Source organism: Ruditapes philippinarum, unplaced genomic scaffold (genome assembly GCF_026571515.1).
Source record: "Ruditapes philippinarum isolate M1 unplaced genomic scaffold, ASM2657151v2 ctg5076_1_1_1_1, whole genome shotgun sequence".
NCBI classification, from domain to species: domain Eukaryota; kingdom Metazoa; phylum Mollusca; class Bivalvia; order Venerida; family Veneridae; genus Ruditapes; species Ruditapes philippinarum.
Genome location: NW_026859014.1, coordinates 40,149 through 63,713, shown reverse-complemented (window position 1 = coordinate 63,713; position 23,565 = coordinate 40,149). Strand labels below are relative to the sequence as shown.

The 23,565-nt window shown below is 36.9% G+C and overlaps 1 protein-coding gene and 2 pseudogenes across 1 annotated transcript in view; 2 read left to right on the top strand and 1 right to left on the bottom strand.

The window, feature by feature from the left end:
* Positions 1-1,023: 1,023 nt before the first annotated feature.
* LOC132754907 (uncharacterized) lies at positions 1,024-5,545 on the top strand (annotated as a pseudogene).
* Positions 5,546-5,567: 22 nt separating this feature from the next.
* On the top strand, positions 5,568-8,014 carry LOC132754908 (uncharacterized; annotated as a pseudogene).
* A 2,758-nt stretch (positions 8,015-10,772) lies between these two features.
* LOC132754909 (uncharacterized) overlaps positions 10,773-23,565 on the bottom strand; it is a 39,786-nt gene continuing 26,993 nt past the window's right edge. The window contains exons 2-3 of the mRNA XM_060745658.1: positions 20,996-21,269; positions 10,773-13,658 (exon numbers count right to left, since the gene is read on the bottom strand). Of these exons, the coding sequence (XP_060601641.1) occupies positions 13,036-13,658; positions 20,996-21,269 (897 nt within the window). The 3' untranslated portion in view covers positions 10,773-13,035. The remainder of the gene's footprint in view (positions 13,659-20,995; positions 21,270-23,565) is intronic.

Sequence of the window (23,565 nt, the reverse complement as noted above, 5' to 3'; positions counted from 1 at the left end):
TAGATTACAGAGCCCTTAATGATGTCACGGTTTTAAAGATACTTTCCCATTACCATTGGTCGAAAGATTGCTTAGATACATTGTCAGGAACCATCTGGTTTTCTAAATTAGATGCAACTCAGCGTATTGGCAAGTCAAGATAAGTGAAGAAGACCGAAAGAAAACAGCGGTTTCTAACAAAATACGGTTTGTTTGAGCATGTTAGAATGGGGTTTGGTCTGAACAATGCCACCAGCCACATTTTCCAGAGTGATGAATCTGATATTGCGTGGATTAACTTGGAAAACGGTACTGGCATTCTTAGACGATATATTGGTGCTGGGAAGGAATTTTGAGGACCATCTGGGAAATATAGCCGAAGCCCTAGAAAGATTCCGCACACATGTTTTTGAAGCTAAAGCCCTAAGAAAATGTTGTCTTCTTCCAAAAAGAAGTAGAATTCCTTGGAAAACAGTTAGTGGGAAATAAAATGGCCATGACTTCTCGTGATATAGAAACAGTAGCCAACTGGCCATGTCCAAAGTCATCCAAAGATGTCGAAAGGTTTTTTAGGCTTAGCGAATTACCATCGTACATTTTGTCAAGAACTGCAGTTATACAAACTAACGGAAAGAGATGAATTTCATTGGGGCGATAAAGAACAAGAAGCATTTTATACATTTAAAGGTAGCTTTAACATCACCACCAGTTTTAGCTTTACCAAATCAAGAAGATTCTTTTATATTAGATTCGGATGCTTCGGATTCGGCTATAGGTGCAGAATTACTTCAGGTTCAAGATGGAGAACAGAAAGTCATTGCTTATAGCAGCTTTTCATTGACTCCAGAACAAAAGAACTATTGCACCACCAGAAAAAGAACTGTTGGGCATTATTGAGGTTCACGAGGCAGTTTAGGCATTACCTTTTTAGGAAAAGTCAACACTGTGAGAAACCGATCACTCCAGTTTGACCTGGTTATTAAGATTTAAGGAACCACAGGGTCAGCTGGCTCGATGGATAGAGGAAACTGTCTCAGTACCAACATGATTGTTAATCATCGAGCTGGATCGAAACACGGCAATGCGGACGCGCTGTCAAGAATTCCGGAAACTTTGACACCGTGTAAATCGTATATAGCTGGCATGAAGCTTGCAGATTTGCCATGTGGTGGATGTCCTTACTGCATTAGGGCTGACGAGCAATGGGCCAAATTTATTGATGATGTCGACGACTCAGTAAGACTGGCTAAGCAGGGATATAACGACATCCAATTCAGTGAATGTTTTCATATGGGGGCAACTGCAGAACTGTGCGGGTCAAGTCTTGAAAATGTAGCAAGTATTAGGATCCAGGTTCATGATGAATCTGACTTGAGTACATTCATGCAGAACAAGAGATGCCCAGAATTTCAAATAAATTACTTCAGTAAAAAGGCAGTGCTATGATGAAGAGAACAGTACAGATCTTCTAGATCGTTACTGAAACGAGTACAGATTAGCATCGTTTTCTAGACATAGACATTAGACCATGCTGAATCCAGACTGGTGTTGTGAAAAATGAAGTTCCAGGTGGCTTCTAGCCTTTGAGAATCTTTTACAGCAACACCAGGTGTACCAAAAGGACTTCTAGTCCTTCTTCTACAGCCTACTTATTTAGGGTAAGTTAAAGCCGCGATGTGATATTAATTCACAATTAAGGAAGTAAACGAGCTTCTAGTTCTTTACTGCTTCATTCACAGCATTACTCCCAAGACCGAAGCCTTCATTCATAAAGTTGGGGGGAGTGTTGTGAATGCAGGAAATGATTAAGTGGTCCTAGACCTGCCGGACTGCATGCGCATGCGCGACGGTTTTCGCGGGACTGAAAAGTGCCCGGATAGTTCTAGGATAGAGAGAATTGAGTTCTGCGTTGGCTGGCGAAGTGTCAAGATCAAGAGCAAGCTTTGGTAAGCTCCCGGCCTGTTTTCCGTTCTTTAGATCACGTCACCCTTTACATCTACATTGTTTCACAGGTGACCAGTCTGTGCTTAAGAAATGGTTGGAGACATTTCCAAGGACGTACTTTGGCTTCACTAGTCTGGTGGATTCCTTTAATCGTGACCAGATAGCAGCGCTCCGAGAAATTGAAGAGTCTCGTCTGCTTCTTGAGTCCGATGCACCATATTTTCCCGGTAGGGGATCCAGAGTATCGTCGCCTGGAAAACTGTTTAGAGCAGCGAATGCAGTGGCTCACCGTCTTCAAACCTCGCCTGATACGATTCTGGAGATCACAGTCGCAAACGCCCTGTGTCTCTATGAAGGGCAGTATCAGTAAAATCCAGCAGGAAACTGGTCGAACTTCTAGTTCACCAATCTAAAGTTGATAATTCATCCAAGTAAAGTGCTGGTTGGATTCCTAGTTTTTCAGTAAAAGCGTCATTGTTATATTCAGTTGAAACTTCTAGTTCATCTGAGAAATTGATCCAGATTGCTCCAGGCTATACCACAACAGAAATAACCTCAATACAGATCAATACTCCAGTGTTCTTTGATCCGAGTATCAAGGAGATCTTCTCCGATACATCCAGGCTGGTGGTTGTTGAAAAATGAAGTTCCAGGTGGCTTCTAGCCTTTGAGAATCTTTACAGCAACGCCAGTGTACCAAAAAGACTTCTAGTCCTTCTTCTACAGCCTACTTATTTAGGGTAAGTTAAAGCCGCGATGTGATATTAATTCACAATTAAGGAAGTAAACGGGCTTCTAGTTCTTTACTGATGCATTCACAGCATTACTCCCAAGACCGAAGCCTTCATTCATAAAGTTGGGGGGAGTGTTGTGAATGCAGGAAATGATTTAGTGGTCCTAGACCTGCCGGACTGCATGCGCATGCGCGACGGTTTTCGCGGGACTGGAAAGTGCCCGGATAGTTCTAGGATAGAGAGAATTGAGTTCTGCGTTGGCTGGCGAAGAGTGAACATCAAGAACAAGCTTTGGTAAGCTCCCGGTCTGTTTTCCCTTCTTTAGGCTATGATTTAAGGAAATACAAAAGGAAGAAATGTAAAAGTGTTATGGAAGAGGTTCTTATCCACCTAAGAAGAATAGCTTCATCCAGGACCGAGGAAGAGTACAGCAATAATGTACATGCTTTACAAGTTCTTCCTTTCCAGATTAAACTTTGGTAGAAGTTCTTTTAAGCAGTGACCAATGTCACTCTCATTTCTGTACACTGCAGCAGTGTCTATAGATCTATATCCTGCTGCAAGGGCTGTTTCCAAAGCTTTGTTATCCAAGATCTACGGAACAAAAGAATATGGTTCAGGGATGAAAGGGGGCATGTTCCCGTACCTAATGATGGTGTGCCATTTGTAAATGTGGCCTTAGAGGTACGGGAATGCCACCATGGGCCCCAGCGCCAGAAATTACAAGAAGACTTAAAGGAATCAGATGAACATAGTTATGGCCGAAAGAGGTCACGGAAGGGTGTGCAGTCAAGCAAAAAACAAGATTGTCCTGCCACAGTAAGGATGCGATTTATTATAAAGTTTCCTGAATACCAGATTGAAAATGCCTCTTCAGTGCCCCAACAAAAATTGAGGAAGTTGCGACAACAATTTAATAGGGAAACTACTCTGCAGCAGCTGCAAGTTTATGTGAAGTTTTGTGGTAACCACAGTGGCCACCTTATAGGAGAAGGCGCTGAGTATTTCCAAATAATCGACCAAAGGGTAATTAACAAGATTAATGAGTTGGTTGCGGAAGGGTTGACACATACTGCAGAAGTGCAAAATCACTTGAAGGCATTTGTGAAGCCCCTCACTGCAAATCCCAAGGGCAGACGTTTGGTTTAAACCATCAGAAAAAGACGTGAGAAATCATGTCATGCTCGCCCTTAAAAAGTCCAGATGTAGTACAGATGACCAACTCAATCTTCAAGGCTTGGTAAATTCTTGGAAGGAAGAGTATGCTGAAGACAACTTTTTCTTCCAACCATCGCATGACAATGAGGGTGGACACCAACCCATGTTGTTTGTCCATCAAACAAAGTTTCAGCAACACCTTCTTAGTAGATATGGTTCTGACTTTGTGTTGATGGATAGCAAATACAAAGTGACAAGATATGATGTACCTTTGTTTCTAATTTGTGTGGGTGCTAATGTGGGTTACTTTCCAGTAGCCTTTTTCATGACAGAGAGGGAAACAACTGCAGAGATTGCAGATGCGTTGAAGGTACTGCAGTCTTGGAATCCTAGCTGGCACCCGCATTCTTTCATGACTGACATGGATCACAAGGAAATACATGCTATTGAACGTACCTTTTCAAATGTTGATGTGTATACCTGTGATTTCCACCGGGAGCAGGCTTGGCAAAGATGGCCTAAAAGGAAGGAATGTAAAAGTGTTATGGAAGAGGTTCTTATCCACCTAAGGAGAATAGCTTCATCCAGGACCGAGGAAGAGTACAGCAATAATGTACATGCTTTACAAGTTCTTCCTTTTTATACGTAAAATGAAGACATCAAGAAATGGCTGGAAAACTACTGGTTTCCTGAAAAGAAGCGCTGGGTCTACTGCTTCCGTAGGCATTCATTAAATGTAAGAATTACAACAACCAATGGTGGAGAAGAGTCAAGATCAAGAACAAGCTTTGGTAAGCTCCCGGCCTGTTTACCATTCTTTAGGCTATGTTTTAAGGAAATACAACATTGGCGACGAGGATTAAAACTGGATAGCAGGGCAGGGACTTTTGCATTTCATAAACGTCGTTCATTTGTAGTCAATTTTCGCGACATTCTGGACCGTTGCATAAATTGGAAAATTGACTTTGACATTCAGTTGGCATTGTGAAATAACCACTCGACGATAGCCTAAAGGGTTGATGTACTAGTATTTTTTGATTTTGTGGCTTCTAGCTTTTATTTAAAAAATACTTGGTCAACATAAAGTTTGGGAAACTGCAGAATGGTATGCTTTTCATAAATAAATAATTCCACGCTAACTTCATAGTAAAGTACGCCCAGTATTGTCTTTTTATTTACTTTAGCCCTTTTCAGAAACGACTTTGAAGAATTTAGAGACAGTGTACAGCATACAGACAGTGTGAAAGGTATACAAGTTATCTACCTTGAATATCTTATTTCAGTTGTTTACAAGTGTACCAGGATCACCAAATAAATTATTTCCGTGTATTCTATATCAGAAATAATTGCGGATAATTAATTTATTGTACATTTGTTCAGAAATATTTTACAGAATTTCACATAAATTTTTGATTTAATTCTTGAATGTGAAGTAAAATAAATTAAAGCAGCTGTGTCAAAGTAAAGTCTATATTATTTAAAGGAGCTGTCTCAAGTATTCAGTAAATACATTTGTTTTAAAGAACCTGTCTCATATAAGTCGATTAAATTTTTTAAAGCTACTTTTAAATAAATATTCGGTGTATTCTATACTCGAATAAGTAAATAAGTGGAATTTATTTTTAAAGCTACTTTTACATATATATTCGGTGTATTCTATACACGAATAAATAAACTTGTATCAATTTTCAATTGTATTCTATACATAGAAAATTTGTGATTACATTGTGTCCGCAATACATTGACTGACTTAAATTATAATCATGTCAACATTTAATATAAACACAATGACAAAAGAGGAGTTGATGAAATTGCCAGCTATTGGTGCGAAAAAGGCAACAAGTATAGTCCAGTTTCGGCAAATGCATGGCAAGTTGACGAAAGATGATTTCATCACCATAATGGCAGGTCATCTTAACCCAGATATGTTGAAATATATTGATTTTTCAACACCGGTATCAACTCCAAGTACAATATCTTCAAGTGGGGGGGGGAGTGTTGCTGTGACATTTACCACAAGTACCACGCCTGTTGCAATAGTTTGCAAGCCTATTCATGTTGGTAGCAGTGCAACAACAACAGTTACAGTAAGTAGTACAACTACGCCTACTGTAAAGAAAGGATCTAGACTTGCAGCTGGATTTACCTTGCGAACGCTAGTTACAAAAGCTGTTTCGAAGGCAATGACTACATCAACTACAACCAGCAGCGTGAAGACCAGGGTAACTACAATTCCAGTTACCAAAATAACAACTGCTGTGACGGTTGCAGCTAGTAGCACATATACTATAGCGAGTGCAACCAGTGCAACACCAATTATGTCAGCCCCTACATCTTTAACATTACCGGAGATGGAGGCACCACAAAGTATGCCACACATTGAAGATGTTTTAACTCAACTTCTTACCTTAAGTCAGGGTATGACTAAAAGAGATTTAGTAGCCTTGATATCTGCATTACCAGAAGCAAATGCAAGTGATATGGATGAAGACTCTTCTGCAATAGATACACCTTGTACTTATAGTACAGGTTATATGCACCATGAAGTGGATCCTTGCAATACAGATATACTTGGTTCTTCTAGAACAAGGTTTACAAGTATGGTAGATGATGTCAAGCCAAAATATTTCAGTAACAGTGCATCCAGGTCATACAACACTAAATTGGACACAAGGTATGGCAACCCTAAATGTATATCTCCTAAGAAAGAATATACATCTGCTACTTATGTATATGGAGATACACAACAACAGTCGAGGTCAACTAAAGGGTCTTCTAGACATTTAGATAGATATGAATGCAAGAAGAAAAGTTCAAGAAGAGACCGTCGAGGTTACCATACCAGATCAGAAAAGTCAAGTGAAAGTAGCGATAATAGTAGAAGCAGATCAATCGGTAGAAGAGATGTTCAGTCCAGATACAGTAGTGATGGTAGAAAGAATCGGGACAAGATTGGTTACAACAATCGGTCTTCTTCTAGAAACCGATTGTCGAGAGATGACAAGTACAGTCGTAGATCACGGTCGTCTTCTAGACACCAAAGATCAAGATCCAGAAGTCTGAGCTTTTCAAGGTCAAGATCGTATAGATATAGGAATAGATCTTCAAGCAGCAGCAGTAGTACGAGATCTCGATCAAGAGGCTATAGTCATTCAGGGTCAAGACGTCATAAGTACAGGTCCCATGATAAGTATTGCAAGCCATCTAGACGACATGACAGAAGTCGCTCTTCGAGTTATTCTGATCGAAGCAAGTCAGAAAAGAGGGGTAACCCGAAGGAACTTCCAAAGAATTTGCGGTATGATGGGAAGACAAGCTGGTTATCTTTCAAAGAACAATTTGAAAGTTATCGAGCTGTTTCGAACTGGACTGACAGTGAAAGTAAAGATTACCTTACTTGGAGTCTTCAAGGTAAAGCGTTAGATTTCTTCACAATAACTAATAAAGCAGGGCATTGCTATTCATATAAGCAAATGATGAAGAAATTAGAGACCAGATTCGGCGACCAGGAACTTACCGAGACGTCACGTGTTAAGTTCCAGCAGGCTAGACAATCATCAGATGAATCTTTAGATGATTGGGCAGATCGAGTGCTGACACTTTCGACATATGCATTTAAGGATCTACCCGAAGAATACAGAATGCGAGAGGCAATTTCGAAGTTCTGCCAAGGATGTATTGATAGAGAAGCAGGAAAGCATGCATGTTTCGAACATCCTAGGAGTATACAGGCTGCACTTAACGCTGTAAAGCATCACCAGTATATCTCTGAGGCAGTGGATGGCAAAAAGCATTCTAGAAGATCTAAAGATGAAGTGTTAATTAAATGCAGTTAATACATCAGCTGAAGCCAGGGTGGAACAATTGCTGAACAAAGCTATGGAACAGCTTAGCAGTAAAATTCAGCAATTGACTACAACCAATAAAGAAACTGAATCTAGGACAGGAAGAGGGCTATCATGTTTCTTTTGCAAACAAAGGGGCCACATTAAGAAAGACTGTCCAGGATTTAAAGAATGGTTGAAGAAAAAGGGGCTATCTAACACTACGGAGCAACAACGAAATCCAGCAAATCGTGATTTAAACAAGAAAGGGCTGAATGGAATGGCCAACCGTTCAAGCCCGAAGAAGTAACTGGTCAAAATGGTAAAGATTCTGCGGCTTCTAGTCCGGAAACTGATGTCATCTGTGAAGAACGACCAGTTACAGATCACGAAGATGTTATTAGCCTTCATAAAGGTGACAAGACTTCTAGTCAAGGTCATCAAAATCATCTAAACACCCTGAAGTTACTGCAACAATTAAATTTGATGAAAAAGACCATACAGATGGCATGACTTCTAGTCATGTTGATGAAAGCGAAGATATTTTGAAAGATGGTAATACTGTCGAATTAAATTTAGGTATACAAGAAACACAGAATGACGGAATTGTCAGCGTTCATCAAGTGCGAGCAAGCATCTGTGGTTTATCATAATTTAGAACACCCTTTCTAAAAAAAAAGAACAACAACAACAATTAGCAGGGATCTCAGGAAGGTAAAAATTTCACGTGGCAGACTGTTTGACCAAAATTTTCATGAGTCATTTCAGTTTTTTCCTCTCTTTTAATCTCTTCATGAACCATTTTCATGTTTCAATAATGAATTCAAAAATTACTGTTTGAGAAGATTTTCAAGTATAAATTGATAATATTGTGAGGTTAAGTTATTTTAAAATTACGTATTTTTCTTGCTTAGTTAACAAAATGATAAAGATAATTAAGTATTACTAGCACCATGGATAATTACCATAATTATTTTTCCATTTTCACTAACATTTATTGAGGTCAATAACACATGTGTACATGTATAATTTTATAAATCATAACACGGGACGTCGGGAGGTGATATTTACATAAATACAGAATGTCATGCCTTAATACTTAACAAATAGTTAACAAAATACCTGTTTCAACGAAGCACACCGATAATTGTATTCATCTTCACTTCTTTGTTGTGAAATACGAGTTTATGTTACAAAATTTCTCAATGTTCTTTATTGGCGGACGTTTCGTCATGTACTTCCGGTTTAGTATAATTTATAATCTCAACTCGAGGTCAGATTGATACAGATGTTTTCTGAGGCAAAATTGTTAGTTTGATTTGATTTGATATGCATTATTTGATGATTCGAATCGTATGTTTGTTCTCAGAATGAAATACTATGACATAATTCGTTCATCAGTAGGTGCGGTGTTGCTAGCTGCTATATGATTTTTCCCGCAAACCGGAAGGATAAAAAATGTAATATCCGTAATGTAAATTAAACTTTTATCTTAATCAACTAATTTTTGTGGAAAAAAACATTTTTTGTTCACTTTCGTTTCTTTGTGCAATTTCATACACAATAAAATGTGCCAGTTATTGTCAAGAACCGAAATATTTTACAATTGTATTTCGGAAATGACACAGTCTTCCTTTCTGATGATATTACGAAATTTCTGGAAAAATCCATTATTGAATGGGGAAATCAACTTCGCTGTAGCTCTCAAATTTGTGCTATTCTGATCGACTCTGTTTTGAATTAACATTCACATTCAACAAACTTTTCATCCTTCTTATGCTTTAAAAGAAAAATCTTCATAACAATGTTTGTTGAGACAAATAATACAAGCTACACTGTCTCAATTTATCCCTACAAAGAAAGTCTATATAACCTTGCAATAAAAAAAACCCTTTAACTCCCAAAATAGAGACCAATTTTCAGCTTTAGACCATAATTTGAATATACTTTGTAGGAACTAACAAGCTAATGCCTTGTGAGAAAAATCTAAGCTCTAGCCCTTTCCATTTTGAAGTATAAGAAGTTTTAAGTTTTTTCTTTTAGTTGCCATAGCAACCATAGTTTAGCATGGAATGGCATTCTTTGAACAATCTTGATAGAGCTTCATACAATGAGTATTCCTGCCAAGTTTCATTAATATTGGCCAAGTGGTATTGTAGAAGATGTCGTCTGAATAAAATGTGGACGGACACCGGACGCCATTTGGTTGGCCCCTGCACTTAAAATAGCTAAAAATAGAAATCGCTCATCTTGGATTGAGAAAACTGAATGTTGCAACAGCCGCTGATATTATGGATTCCCTGGAGAGTATCTTGACAGAATATAAACTGGAGTGGTCTCAAGTAGTGATGGAAATCGGATTAAATTTGTCCCAATCGATAATCGGTTCAGTCGGATGGGACATAATCGATAACTTTCGAATAAAGTCGCGTTAAAAAATAATAGGGAAGTAACATTTCTTACCAAGGCACTTGATTATATTTAATAACATGAACTTCATTTAGCACTTTTCAACACAGTTTTAACCTTATACTGGTATAGTCATAATTTTACGAAATAGATTTTATTTTTCAATGGATATCAAATAATACCATTTTCATCACATTATATTTCTTTTGTTTTACATCACTTATTGATCCTGTTCAACTCCAAATTGTCTCTGAGTGATTTTTTGCGATCCGCGAGGTGTTCCTAAAGGAAAATTACCGTCAGAATTGAATTCCCTTTGATAATTAAAACATTTTTGACGACGTCGCGGAACAAACTTTTGTGAATCGATTATTGTCGTTTTACATAACAGTAAGTGATAATCGGCGACTTGCGACAATCGGAACATCACTAGTCTCAAGTACTGAGTGTGTTAATGGACACTTGTTCCACAATGAGAGGTGTAAGAGGTGGTGTGGAAACATTGGTCAGAGAAAAGAACCCAAATCTATTCAATGTCAGTGGGGACACTGTTCATATGGTTAATAATGTAGCCAAAACACTTATGAATTGTGTGGACCAGACTGTGACAGCCTTTGCATCTGACTTGTTCTATGATATAGAGGAGTCACCAAAAGTGCAGGAGATATTCGCTGAAATTCAGTCATTGATCAATGAATGTGGCAAAACCAAAACATCTGATACGGCCGATATTAGTCACAAGTGTTGTGATTTTAATATTATTATTTATATAACTTTTCACAAAATAAGCAACTTAGTTAATTTAAATAATATGAAAGGAATTTATAAACCATTAGCAATGACTGATAAACTTTAAACAATATGATTCAGTTATTTAAAATGCTTGTATTTGTAATTCAAAATTTGTAAATCAGTAAATGATAAATTCATTAAATTGTCAGACTTCTTACTTTAGAGTTATTTGTATTATATTTTTGCATATGTGTAATATCAATATTTCAGGGACTTAATCAGCACAGTATTCAAGGACCACAATGTTTCTGATGAGGCCCAGGCTGCCATCATCCTGCTCCAGCTGGTAGTCCTGAACTTATGCAGAGGGTTGCTATGCGAGTTCCAGGGCTTTGTGAAGGTCTTTCAGTCCTAAAGCCCCCTCATTCACACGCTCCATGCCTGTATTGTTGATATGACGACACAGTTTCTCGCTATGTTCATAAAGCCAGAACACATTCCTGACAGAATGAAAGCTTTGGTCAATTTGGATGTCACTGACAAGAATCTCCAAAAGTCGGACAAAGAACTAGCGGTTGGAAAGTGTGCCTTTGCTGAGCTAAACAAGGCACGCATGGACTAGAAATACCAACACTGGGTCAGTTGTACTCCGACATCCTGCACGGGTATGTGGTGGCAGCTCAGAAGATGCCACTCAACAACAAGACTATCAGGCGTCTATCTGTCCTGGACCCAGCAATGACCTAAATTCTGCTAACGACACTCCGCCTCACAAAAGTGAACATTTGTGACAAGCTATATTGATCCTCTATGCATGTAGAAGTTTTGCTTGCGACAAGCATTTTTCAATGACCTCTAAGTGGGACCTTGACCTTTGACCTAGAGGCCTGCTTCATGCGCATTACACGGCTTCTCATAGTGGTGAACATTTGTATGAAGTTTCATTAGAATTCCTCCATATGTGTAGGAGATATGCTCTGGACAAAACCTCTATATTATATCATCTTTAGTGACCTTGACAATCATCTTTAGTGACTTTGACCTTGCACATATTTACCTTAATTACATGTTTCACACCAGTGGTCATGATAATGACCATTTGTGTTCCAATCCCTAAATACATGATGACTAAATGGTCCTATTACACATTTTCATATTTTTATCTGAACTTTAACCCCAATGTGTGACCTTGACCGCAGGGAGCTAAATTTTGCATGCAACACTCCCCCTCACAATAGTTAACATTTGTGCAAAGTTATATTAAAATCCCTCAGTGCATGTAGAAGTTTTGCTCCGGACAAGCGTTTTTCAATGACCTTCAAGTGTGAGCTTGACCTTTGACCCAGAGGCCTGGTTCATGAGCGCCACTAAGCTTCTCATAGTGGAAGTTTCATTAGAATCCCTTCACATGTGCAGAAAATATGCTCTTGACAAAATCTCTATATTTTATCACCTTTAGTGACCTTGACCTTGCATATATTAACCTAAATTACATATTTCACACCAGTAGTCATGATAATTACCATTTGTAATTCAATCCCTCAATAAATGATGACTAAATGGTCTCAACACACATTTTCATATTTTTATCTGAGATGTGCTCCGGACAAAAATCGGACAACACCCGCCTGCCAGGAAGAAACTTTACTACGACCCTTGAAAAACGGGTGTATAAAAAAATTTAATTCTGCACATCATAAACATGACTCTTCAGTATGATGCTGCTGTTAAGGAGTTATTTAAAGCATTACACTGGTTGGTAAATAAAGACATAGCTTTAGGTCTAAGTCATTGTTAGAATTTCTTCATGAACTAGGAGAGTCTGGTAGTCTTAAAATAAAGAAATCAAGATGCAATTGAGAGAAAAAAAGTAACTTGTATGCATTTGATTTGTTTATTAAGAAATGATTATTAAATAAACAAATCAAAGGCATACATGTTACTTTTTTTCTCTCCATTGCATCTTAATTTCTTTATTTTGGGATTCATTAGTTAAACTTGGAACTCTTAAATTTATAGTCAGGACCCATTATGCAAAAAAAATCACTGCCGGATTAGGGTGTTTCTATTGTACATCTGTAAATAAATAAAGGCTTTAAAGACAAAATGAGCAAAATTCTATTTTTAGCACTGGTGACCTTGACCCACTGATCCCTACCTCAATCAAAAGGATTAATATCAAGCAAGTTATCTGGTGTTGTAACTTAGAACACTGTCTATCATTTCTGAATCATTATAATAATCTTCACACTATGTCAAATTTCAAATGGTTCATCTGGCCATTTAAATGGACACGAGTCAAACCTTCCTTCGTATATTGCAGGTGTTGGGTCATAAAGAGCTTTATCCGACCTACCATTTAAACTGTCACAAACATTTTGAAATTTTAAATTTGATTTGTAGACTTTAAGAGCAGGACCAGCAAACTTTGGAAATCCTGCTTTAGGAGCATCAAGAATATATTTTGTTGGTCCTGAGCATAAGTACTTGTAATTCAAGACAAGCCAAGTACTTAAAATTGTTTGGTAGCTAAGCTCAAGTTTTTCACCAGTAGAAACAAAAAGCGGATATTTTCTACTTTGCAATAAGATATCATTATCACAATCATAAAAAAAGTACTGAACTTCTGTGCTGGATGCCAAAATGCAAGGGATTAAATAATGGTCCATCGTCAATGAGTGCCTCTGCTTTTGCAAAAAAGAGAAAGTTATTGTCTTAGCTAGAGCTTGGTCTCTTGTGGAAACTGACCCCAAGTCATTACATTTTATTTCTGCTCGTTCTCCAGGACTTATATCTTCAGGTTCAGAGGTAAAACCTACTCCAATGTCACAGTTATCTAACATGACATCTAAGGTACCATGCCAAACATCCTTGTTACCTGAAATGGAAGGCAAAGAACACGATTGCATTCATGAACTTAAGCTATGCCACCACATTAAACAACAGTTATAGTAATAAACATATGACCCCCAGGGTCACATGGGCCAATTTTGACACTAGAGGCAACATTTGAACAACTTTTGGTAGAGGACTTTTAGATCATGTCATACACTTAATATCAAAGCTCTAAGCCTTGTACTGTCAGACATGATCTTTTTTAAAGTTTTTACTGTAATATGTACATAATGAAAATCAATGACCCCTGGGTCCAGGCCAATTTTGATCCCATGGCTATCATTTGAACAATCTTGGCAGATGTCCATTATGCAATTTTTCAGTCAAAATATCTAACTTTGTTAGAGCACATAGATCATCAAAGTACATTTAGATGATTTCATACACTAAATATCCAAACTCTAAATGTACCTAAGTAATCAAACAAGACAATTTTACTATAATGTTCATAATGACAAGATAGTCTGAAGGACAGCTAAATCCCCTTCTGCATCAGACAAAATTGAGTACTTTTTGACCTTTACCCAACCATGACCTTGATGTTGTGCCATGCTTATCATAAACATATTGCTCATCACAAAAGTCTGTTTCAGATATTGATTAATTCTCCTCCATTATCAGAAGGATACCTTTGTAGATCCTCTTATTTTGCTTGATTTTTACATCAATGTTATAACCTTGACCTTGGGGAAAGCAACCCAATTATTGCATGCTGCAAATCTTATAATGATGATCACATGTTCCAAGTTATTTCAAAAGTTTTTCACCGGTTTAAAAGTTATGGAGCAGACACGAAATGTAGACTTTTTAACACTTAAACTTTAATTATAACCTTGACCTTTGGGAAAGCAACCCAATCATTGCCATCTGCACATGGTCTCATAATTGTGATCACTTGTGCCAAGTTACTTCAAGAAATTTTCAACCACTTAAAATTTATGGAGCGAACATGAAATGTAGACTTTTTAACGCTTGACCTTTAAGTGTGACCTTTAACCTTGAGGATAGCAACCAAATTATTGACTCTCTACATTGTGTCATAATGGTGAATACATGTGCCAAGTTATTTCAAAACTTTTCAGTGGTTTTTAAGTTATGAAGGGGAAATGAAATGTAGACTTTTTTTTCACTTGACCTTTAAGTGTAACCTTAACCTTTGAGTTAGCGACAAAATATTGCCCTTTTGTACATCATCTCATTGTGGTGATCACTTGTGCCAAGTCATTTTAACAAGAGTTGTCACTGGAGACAGCGAAGCTCTACTAATAAAATACTGGACATAGTAAGGAGGACAAAACTATGAAAGAAAAATCAATTATGTATAATTATGTATTAAGTTATAGTAAAAAAATAACATCTGTTAACATAAAATTCCAAGCTCAAGAGAAATAATTCTAGAAAAAGTCATGCTAGAGTTATGAACCTTGTCACACAACATGTGTGTAATGATAAGAAATATATATTTGAAGTTTGAAGTAGATACCTTAACAAGAGGGCCATGATGGCCCTGAGGTCGCTCACCTGTTATATAGGCCCCCCCAATCCCCCCCCCATGCTAAACATCTAAGCTCTAGCTCATTGGGCTTTTTAAAAGAAGATTTTTTTTTTAAAGTTTTTACTATACACATATAGTTAAAACAATGACACCCCTGGGGCCAGGCCAGTTTTGACCCCAGGGCTTTTATTTGAACCAACTTTGTAGACAATTACTAGAAGATGTTTCATGCTTAATATCTAAACTTAAGCTATTTGGTTTTTTTCAAAGATGATTTTAAGTTTTTGCTATACACATATCAAGAAAATCAATGACCCCCGGGGCTGGGCCAATTTTGACCCCAGGTCTTTTATTTGAACAAACTTTGTAGACACTCACTAAAAGATGTTTCATGCTTAATATCTTAACTTTAGCTATTTGGGTTTTTTCAAAGAAGATTTTTTAAGTTTTTGCTATATGCATATAAGGAAAATCAATGACCCCCGGGACGGTGCCAATTTTGACCCCAGGGCTTTTATTTGAACAAACTTGGTAGACACCTATTAGAACATGTTTGATGCTCAATATCTTAGCCATAGCTCTTTGAGTTCTTTAAAAGAAGATTTTTTAAGTTTTTACAATATGCATATTGGGAAAATCAATGACCCCCCGGGGCGGGGCCAATTTTGACCCCAGGGCTTTTATTTGAACAAACTTGGTAGACACCCATTAGAACATGTTTCATGCTAAATATCTTAGCTCTAGCTCTTTGGGTTCTTTAAAAGAAGATTTTTTAAGTTTTTACTATATGCATATAGGGAAAATCAATCACCCCCCGGGGCGGGGCCAATTTTGACCCCAGGGCTTTTATTTGAACAAACTTGGTAGACACTCACTAGAAGATGTTTCATGTTAAATATCTAAGCTCTAGCTCTTATGGTTTTTTAAAAGAAGATATTTAAAGTTTTTTCTTTCGGTTGCCATGGCAACCAGAGTTCTGCATGGAATTAAATTCTTTGAACAATTTTTAAAGGTGACCACCAAAGGAACATTCCTGTGAAGTTTGGATGAAATTGGCTCAGTGGTTTATGAGGAGATGTCATTTAAAGTAAAAGTTTACGGACGGACGATGGACGCCGGACGAAAATCGATCACAAAAGCTCACCCTGTCACTTTGTGACAGGTGAGCTAAAAAGTAAAGAAGTTATAATATTTCTTAAAGAAAATCCTAAGTTCAAAGAGAGATAAATCTGTAAATATTGCTTCAAGAGTTATGAACATTGTCACATAAGATGGGGATGATGATATTAAAGGTACATATATTTGAAGTATGAGGTTGATCCCTTAAGAAATAAAGAAATAACAGTAAAAAATAGTATTTTTTTGAGGAAAATTCTAAGTTCAAGGGGAGATAAATCTTAAAATATTGGTGCTAGAGTTATAAACCTTATCATATAAGATGGGGATGATGATAAGGTATATATATTTGAAGTATGAGGTTGATCCCTTAAGAAATAAAGAAGTAACATTAAATAAAAGAAGATTTTTTAAGTTTTTACTAAATGCATATAGGGAAAATCAATGACCCCCTGGGGCGGGGCCAATTTTGACCCCAGGACTTTTATTTTAACAAACTTGCTAGACACTCACTAGAAGATGTTTCATGCCAAATATCTAAGCTCTAGCTCTTTGGGTTTTTTAAAAGAAGATATTTAAAGTTTTTTCTTTTGGTTGCCATGGCAACCAGAGTTCTGCATGGAATTAAATTCTTTGAACAATTTTTAAAGGTGACCACCAAAGGAACATTCCTGTGAAGTTTGGATGAAATTGGCTTAGTGGTTTATGAGGAGATGTCATTTAAAGTAAAAGTTTACGGACGGACGACGGACGGACAGACGCCGGACGAAAAGCGATCACAAAAGCTCACCCTGTCACTTTGTGACAGGTGAGCTAAAAATAGTATATTTTTAGGAAAATTCTAAGTTCAAGGGGAGATAAATCTGAAAATATTGGTGCTTAGAAAAGTTATGAACCTTGTCACATAAGATGGGGATGATGAATAATAGGTACATATATTTGAAGTATGAGGTTAATCCCTTAAGAAATAAAGAAGTAACAGTAAAAATAGTATTTTTTAAGGAAAATTCTAAGTTCAAGGGGAGATAAATCTAAAAATATTGGTGCTAGAGTTCTGAACCTTGTCACATAAGATGTGGTTGATGATAAGGAACATATATTTGAAGTCTTAAGTTGATACCTTAAGAAATGACAAAGTTATAGTGAAAAATATTTTACTGCACCAAAACTTTAATCTGAAATCTGGACGCAGACGCCGACGCCGGGGTGAGTAGGACAGCTCTCCATATACTTCGTATAGTCGAGCTAAAAACTAGAGGTTGTCACAAGTGATGAATACCCCCGACCCTTGCTTGTACATAATTTATTAGCTAAAATAAGACCTCTGTTGAAAGATTTTTATTCTAAGGCCACCCTTAAATATATACCGGTTTGATATTGCCGACTCAGGGTTACAAGGAGTGGGTCAGTAGGTAGGCTTTTTTTTTTCTTTTTTTTTTGATATATGATTTTCATGGAACCTAAGTTTATATGCTAAAATTAGTTGTAGCAGATTGTGAAAATTTGGACTTCAATATCATCATCGGGGACGACTAAACTGACTTGTATTAAACAGTCAAAAACAAAGACATGTTCACTAGCTAGTAATCATAACATGAAATAACAAGAGCAAGTAACGTATTTACTTGCCTCTGTAAAAAATAACACAAGCAAGATTTGTCTCCTATAATTTCTGAATGGCAGATATTTGCACGCCTGTTTCAATAATGTTAAAATGTTAAATTGTTATTTACCGAAAAACATAGCCAATTTTTTATTTTGATTGTGATATATTTACATTTTTTACGCAATTGAAATTTGGAAACTACCATTGCGATATGATCTTGCAGATTGTGAAATACTTGACACCATGCTGTGTCTGCTATCAAACAATAATGCACATGAAAAGACCACAGCTTCCAAATTTTTATTTTTTGGTCAAATTTATGACAGAATCCCAACTGCTTCCAGAAATTTTTATTGCAGGGGCTAAGTATTTAATCTGTGTCGGCAGTCATAAGCAAAATCAAACATGAACCCCAAAGCACATTAAAGCTATGATGCGGTAAACTAGTTTAACAAATATCCATTAATTGAACAAACATCATTTTTAATCCACACCTCAATTTGATATATTCTATAAATAGTTAATTGTTGCACGCATGCAGTAACTGAGTGACATAAGGTAAATCCCTTTCCTGGTTGGTAGCTATTTATGTACATGTAGATACTTTAAATAGTAAAACCCTAATTTTATGCACAGAATGCCCTCATGAATGAATGATCAATCTTTACATGCCAGTTTTCATATTAAATGTGTGATTTTCATTCGGATTTTATTTTTGTTTTCCAGGGGATCTTTTTTGGTTGATTGCCCTGACTGATTTGGCCGAAATAAAAATCAAGAGGGCCCTTGGGCCCTGGGTCGCTCACCTGAGGCATGGGTGTATGCCTGAGTTTGTGAAGAAAAACATTGTTAGTTTCAATTGAATTCGGAAAAAGGTGATCTCAGTTTTACAAAGTTTCCCAAAGATCTGATCGAGACGGACTTAGTTTCTAAACCTATATGACTTAGTTTCAAGTCTGCATTAGGTCTTGATGAGATAAAATATCTTTTGGCAGATTATTCAATTTATGCCCAGAGGATGAAAAGGGGCCCAACCAGGGGCAAAGTTTGAATAATTTTTGTTGAGGACCACTAGATTATGTTACATACCAATTATCAAGGCTATACACCTTGTGGATTTTGACAGGAAGATTTTCCCTGTATAACTTTATAAAACTGATGAGCCCCCTGGCAGGGCCCCTTTTGATCCTTGGGGCATAATTTGAACATTTTTTGTATAACATACCAAATATCAAGGTTCTACACCTTATGGATTTTGACAAGAAGACTTTTTAAAATTTCCCTATATAACTTTTTATAAAACTGAGGAGCTCCCTGGCAGGGCCGGCCCCTCTTGATTCTAGGGTCATAATTTAAAAATCTTTGTAGTGGACCACTAGATGATGTTACATACCATATATCAAAGCTGTAAGCCTTGTGGTTTTTGGCAAGAAGATTTTTAAAGACTTTGTTTAAAAATCAAGAAACACCCATGGCCAGACCCCTTTTGCCCCTAGGGGCATAATTTGAACAATCTTTGTAGAGAACCACTAGATCATGTTACATACCAAATACCAAGAGTAAAAATAAACAAAGGGCAATAACTCTAAGCTTAGGAAAGGCAGATTAAAGGTTCTTTTGCACTGCTATTTTACTCAATGAGATCTATCAACCTACAAAGTTTCTTGTTGATACCCCTTGTCGTTTTAGACAAAGTTCAAAGTGTAAAATAAACAAAGGGCAATAACTCCAAAAAATTAGGCAAGGCAGAGTTACAGTTCTTTTGCACTGAACTTCTACTCAAAACGATCTATCTATCTACCTACAAAATTTCTTGTTAATACCCCTTGTCTTTTTAGAGTTATGTCTCAGACAAAGTTCAAAGTGTAAAATAAACAAAGGAATTATAGGCAAGGCAGAGTTACAGTTCTGTTGCATTCCACTTTGACTCAATGAGATCTATCTACCTTTAAAATTTGATATCTCTAGAAGTATTTGGCACATAAATTATTATTCTGATTACTCACAGTTATATGCAAAATAAACTGCAAATCATATATTGCACATTTGCAACCAAATAAAAATAAGACATGTTCAATTTTTGAATAAGTTCTAGGGGCATAACTGTAAAAAAAATTCAAACTTACCTGCATATGCAATATTTCAAACTTATACATACATTTTCCTACAAAAGTGCGGAAATGAAGAATCCCCCCCCCCCAAGTTAAAGGGGCATAACTCTGACTGTTGGGGAGATAATAAATGGAAACTGAATTTTTTTTTCAAAGTTAAGGGGCATAACTCTGTCCAAAATACTCAAACCATGACCAAATTAGTCCTTGATCTGCATATTCCTTTGAGGTATCCTTATGTCAAATTTGAGTTTAAAGTGTAAACTTGTTGGGGAGATAATGAAAGGAAACTGAAAATTTAATAAGGGGCATAACTCTGTCAAAAATCATCATACCATGACCAAATTCTATCTTGACTTGCATTTTCTTATGATAAATCCATATGTCAAATTTGACTTAAATGTGTGCACCCGTTACAAAGATAATGAAGGGAACCGGATGATGATAGGAGGATGGAATGACGGAACAGGACAACACTATATGCCCTGGCCATTTTATGGCTGATGAATAAAAATTCAGTGGTTTAATAGATATGGAACGGACACAAAATATAGACTTTTCAACTTGACCTTTAAGTGTGACCTTGTCGACCTATGTGGAAGCAACCCATTGTATTCTGCACATCGTCTCATTGTGGTGATCACTTGTGCCAAATTATTTAAAAATATTTTTGGCAGTTTAAAAGTTAAGGAGCGGACAAGAAATTAGACTTTTTAACCTTTGACCTTGGGGAGAGAGACCCAATTATTACGCTCTGAACAGCGTCTCATAGTGGTGATCACTTGTGCAAAATTATTTCAAAATATTTTCAGCGGTTTAAAAGTTATGAAAGTTACAAGAAATTGTTACAGATGGACAGACCGCCAGACAGATGAAGGCCATTCCTATAATCTCCTCTCTGCTTTGCAGAAGGGGGTTAAAACTCAATCTCTGCACAGATGATCATTTTTATTCCAAGAATAAAACCACAATTAGTATTTAGACTGACTTACCAATTGACGTGTCACCAAAATAATCCAAGAAGTCATTCTCTGAATTCCAACAAGAGCATTTGCTTCCTTTATCGGATGCATTCTTATCCATGATAAAACTTTTCGACACTGACAGCTTTGAGAAGTAATGAGTAGCCAGTCTTATCATCACTTGTGTCTCATTCTCATCACTGTGATTTGCTATTAGACACTCCTGAGACTCTGGAATGCAAAAAGACACAACTATAACCCTGACACAGAGCTGTCCTGAGGATGTGACTTTGCCCCGTTTGCGCTACATAAATTCAAAATGGCACAAGAAAATTGTGTTAAGGTGTAAAAAAATGTTTGTTTCCAGTGTTCTGATTTTTTCAATGAGGAGCCTAAACGTTTTTAGGAAAACAGGCCACATTTTTGTCTGACGCAGCATAATAAACTTTGCGCCGCATAAAAATATTTCTGTCAAATACACTCCATAAAAGTGGGATCCAAGATGACAGAAATCGGAGGGTACTGGTAAAAAGACAAATGCTCCCTGCTCAGATTCTTGTCAGTAACAATATTTCAAAAACTATTTACCCATTCACTCAGTAAGGACGGAAAATAGTAAAAACTAGAACTCTGCGAGTCGGATGTGTCGCCTTGTTGATATAAAAGCTTTCAGATAGGCATTCTTCTTGATGTTGTAGACATTTATGCCCAGTTATTTTTAAAATCCTTCCATGCATGACAAAGTTACAGCCCGGACATGATTGTGTGTACCTATTAATTCTGATTGCGATGTGAAAGTTCAAAATGATAGTGTGACCTTGACCTTTGAGGTAATTCTTGGATGCGACACATTGTCTTGATGTGGTAGGCATTTATGCCTAGTTATTTTAAAATCATTCAATGCATGACAAAGTTACAGTTTGGACACAAATGTGTGTACCTATTTCATCTAATTGCGATAACGTGAAACTTCAAAATGATAGTGTGACCTTGACCTTTGAAGAGAGAAGCAATTCTTGGACGCTACACATCGTCTTAATGTGGTAGACATTTATGCCTAGTTATTTTAAAATCATTCAATGCACGAATGTGTGTACCTATTTACTCTTGTTGCTATAATGTGAAACTTCAAAATGATAGAAAAAAAAATTCTGGAAACAAAGTGATCCCTCGGAAGCATTAATCACAACAAAATAACATAAGAATTGCAGACTCGGTTTGATTGAGTCTGTACATGAAGGATAATTAATAAGTGCAACATCCCTCACGCCCCCTAGCACCGGCTTGAGCGGTACTCAATTCTCAACACTTTATAGTGTTGGCATCAATGATCCCGAAGGACCAGAAAATATAACAACACTGAAGTGAAGTACGGGGCAACTTTTTACGGCTGCCACACAGCACTTGACACCTGCTGTTGTGAAGTACAAAATTCTGGAAACAAAGTGATCCCTCGGAAGCATTAATCACAACAAAATAACATAAGAATTGCAGACTCGGTTTGATTGAGTCTGTACATGAGGGATAATTAATAAGTGCAACATCCCTCACGCCCCCTAGCACCGGCTTGAGCGGTACTCAATAGTGTAACCATAGTGTGATAGTGTGACCATGACGGCGAAGGCAAAAACAATATGTCTCCCAAAAATTCTGGGAGACAAAATGAATGACATCAAAAGAAATTTACTGTTACCTATTGTTCTCATACTGGTCATGGACCATCAACCTTACATTTTTTAAACATTTGGCAGCACAGATTTCATAATTTTTAACCTAAAGACCAAAAAATTTGACACAGTTCAGCTAGGTTTTTCTCGTAACTAACAAACTACAGTTGACTCTCGGTAACTTGAAATCCAAGGGACTGGGCATTTTACTTCGAGAGAAACGGAATTCGAGTAACGTGGATCAGCCGCCATTACGTTGACATTCGTACATTATATACATGTGCCTGATAGTATATGCAAAGAAGTAGGTTTGTTATTGTTGATAGCGGTAATGCTGCGATATTTAACCGTTGAAATTAAGGTAAATCACTAACAACTACAAATTAAAAATGAACAAAAATATATCATTCAATAACACATTTATTTCAACAACAATTTATCTAATATTTGAAGAGAATTGATCATCGGTGTTCGATCGAAAGTAGCAACTATCATGAATCGGAGGTACATATTAATGTATGCAATATGACGGAACATTAATTATACAAATGCCTTTTACGTTGATAACACACATCGATACCTAGGCTGTTATTTGACTAACACCTGTCAGTTTGGCACGAGTCAACTTTCTTTAATAGTGCTTAATTACAATAATTAAACTAATTAAATTTTAATTTAGTTATCTAACTGTTAAAACCAATTAAGTCCTGGAACCGATTAAAGCAACTTTTACAACGTGTTAATAATACATGATGACCGGAAATTAAAATTACTATGAAACGTGTGAATCACGAGCGACAACATCTCACATTAATGTCGCCGACCTTTAATCAGTTGGCTGTTTTCACACTTCGACTAATTGAGATGAAAATATGTTGAACTTTAATTGACGGGACCAAATTTTCTTTTCGACTAAACAGGAGATTCGGTAAG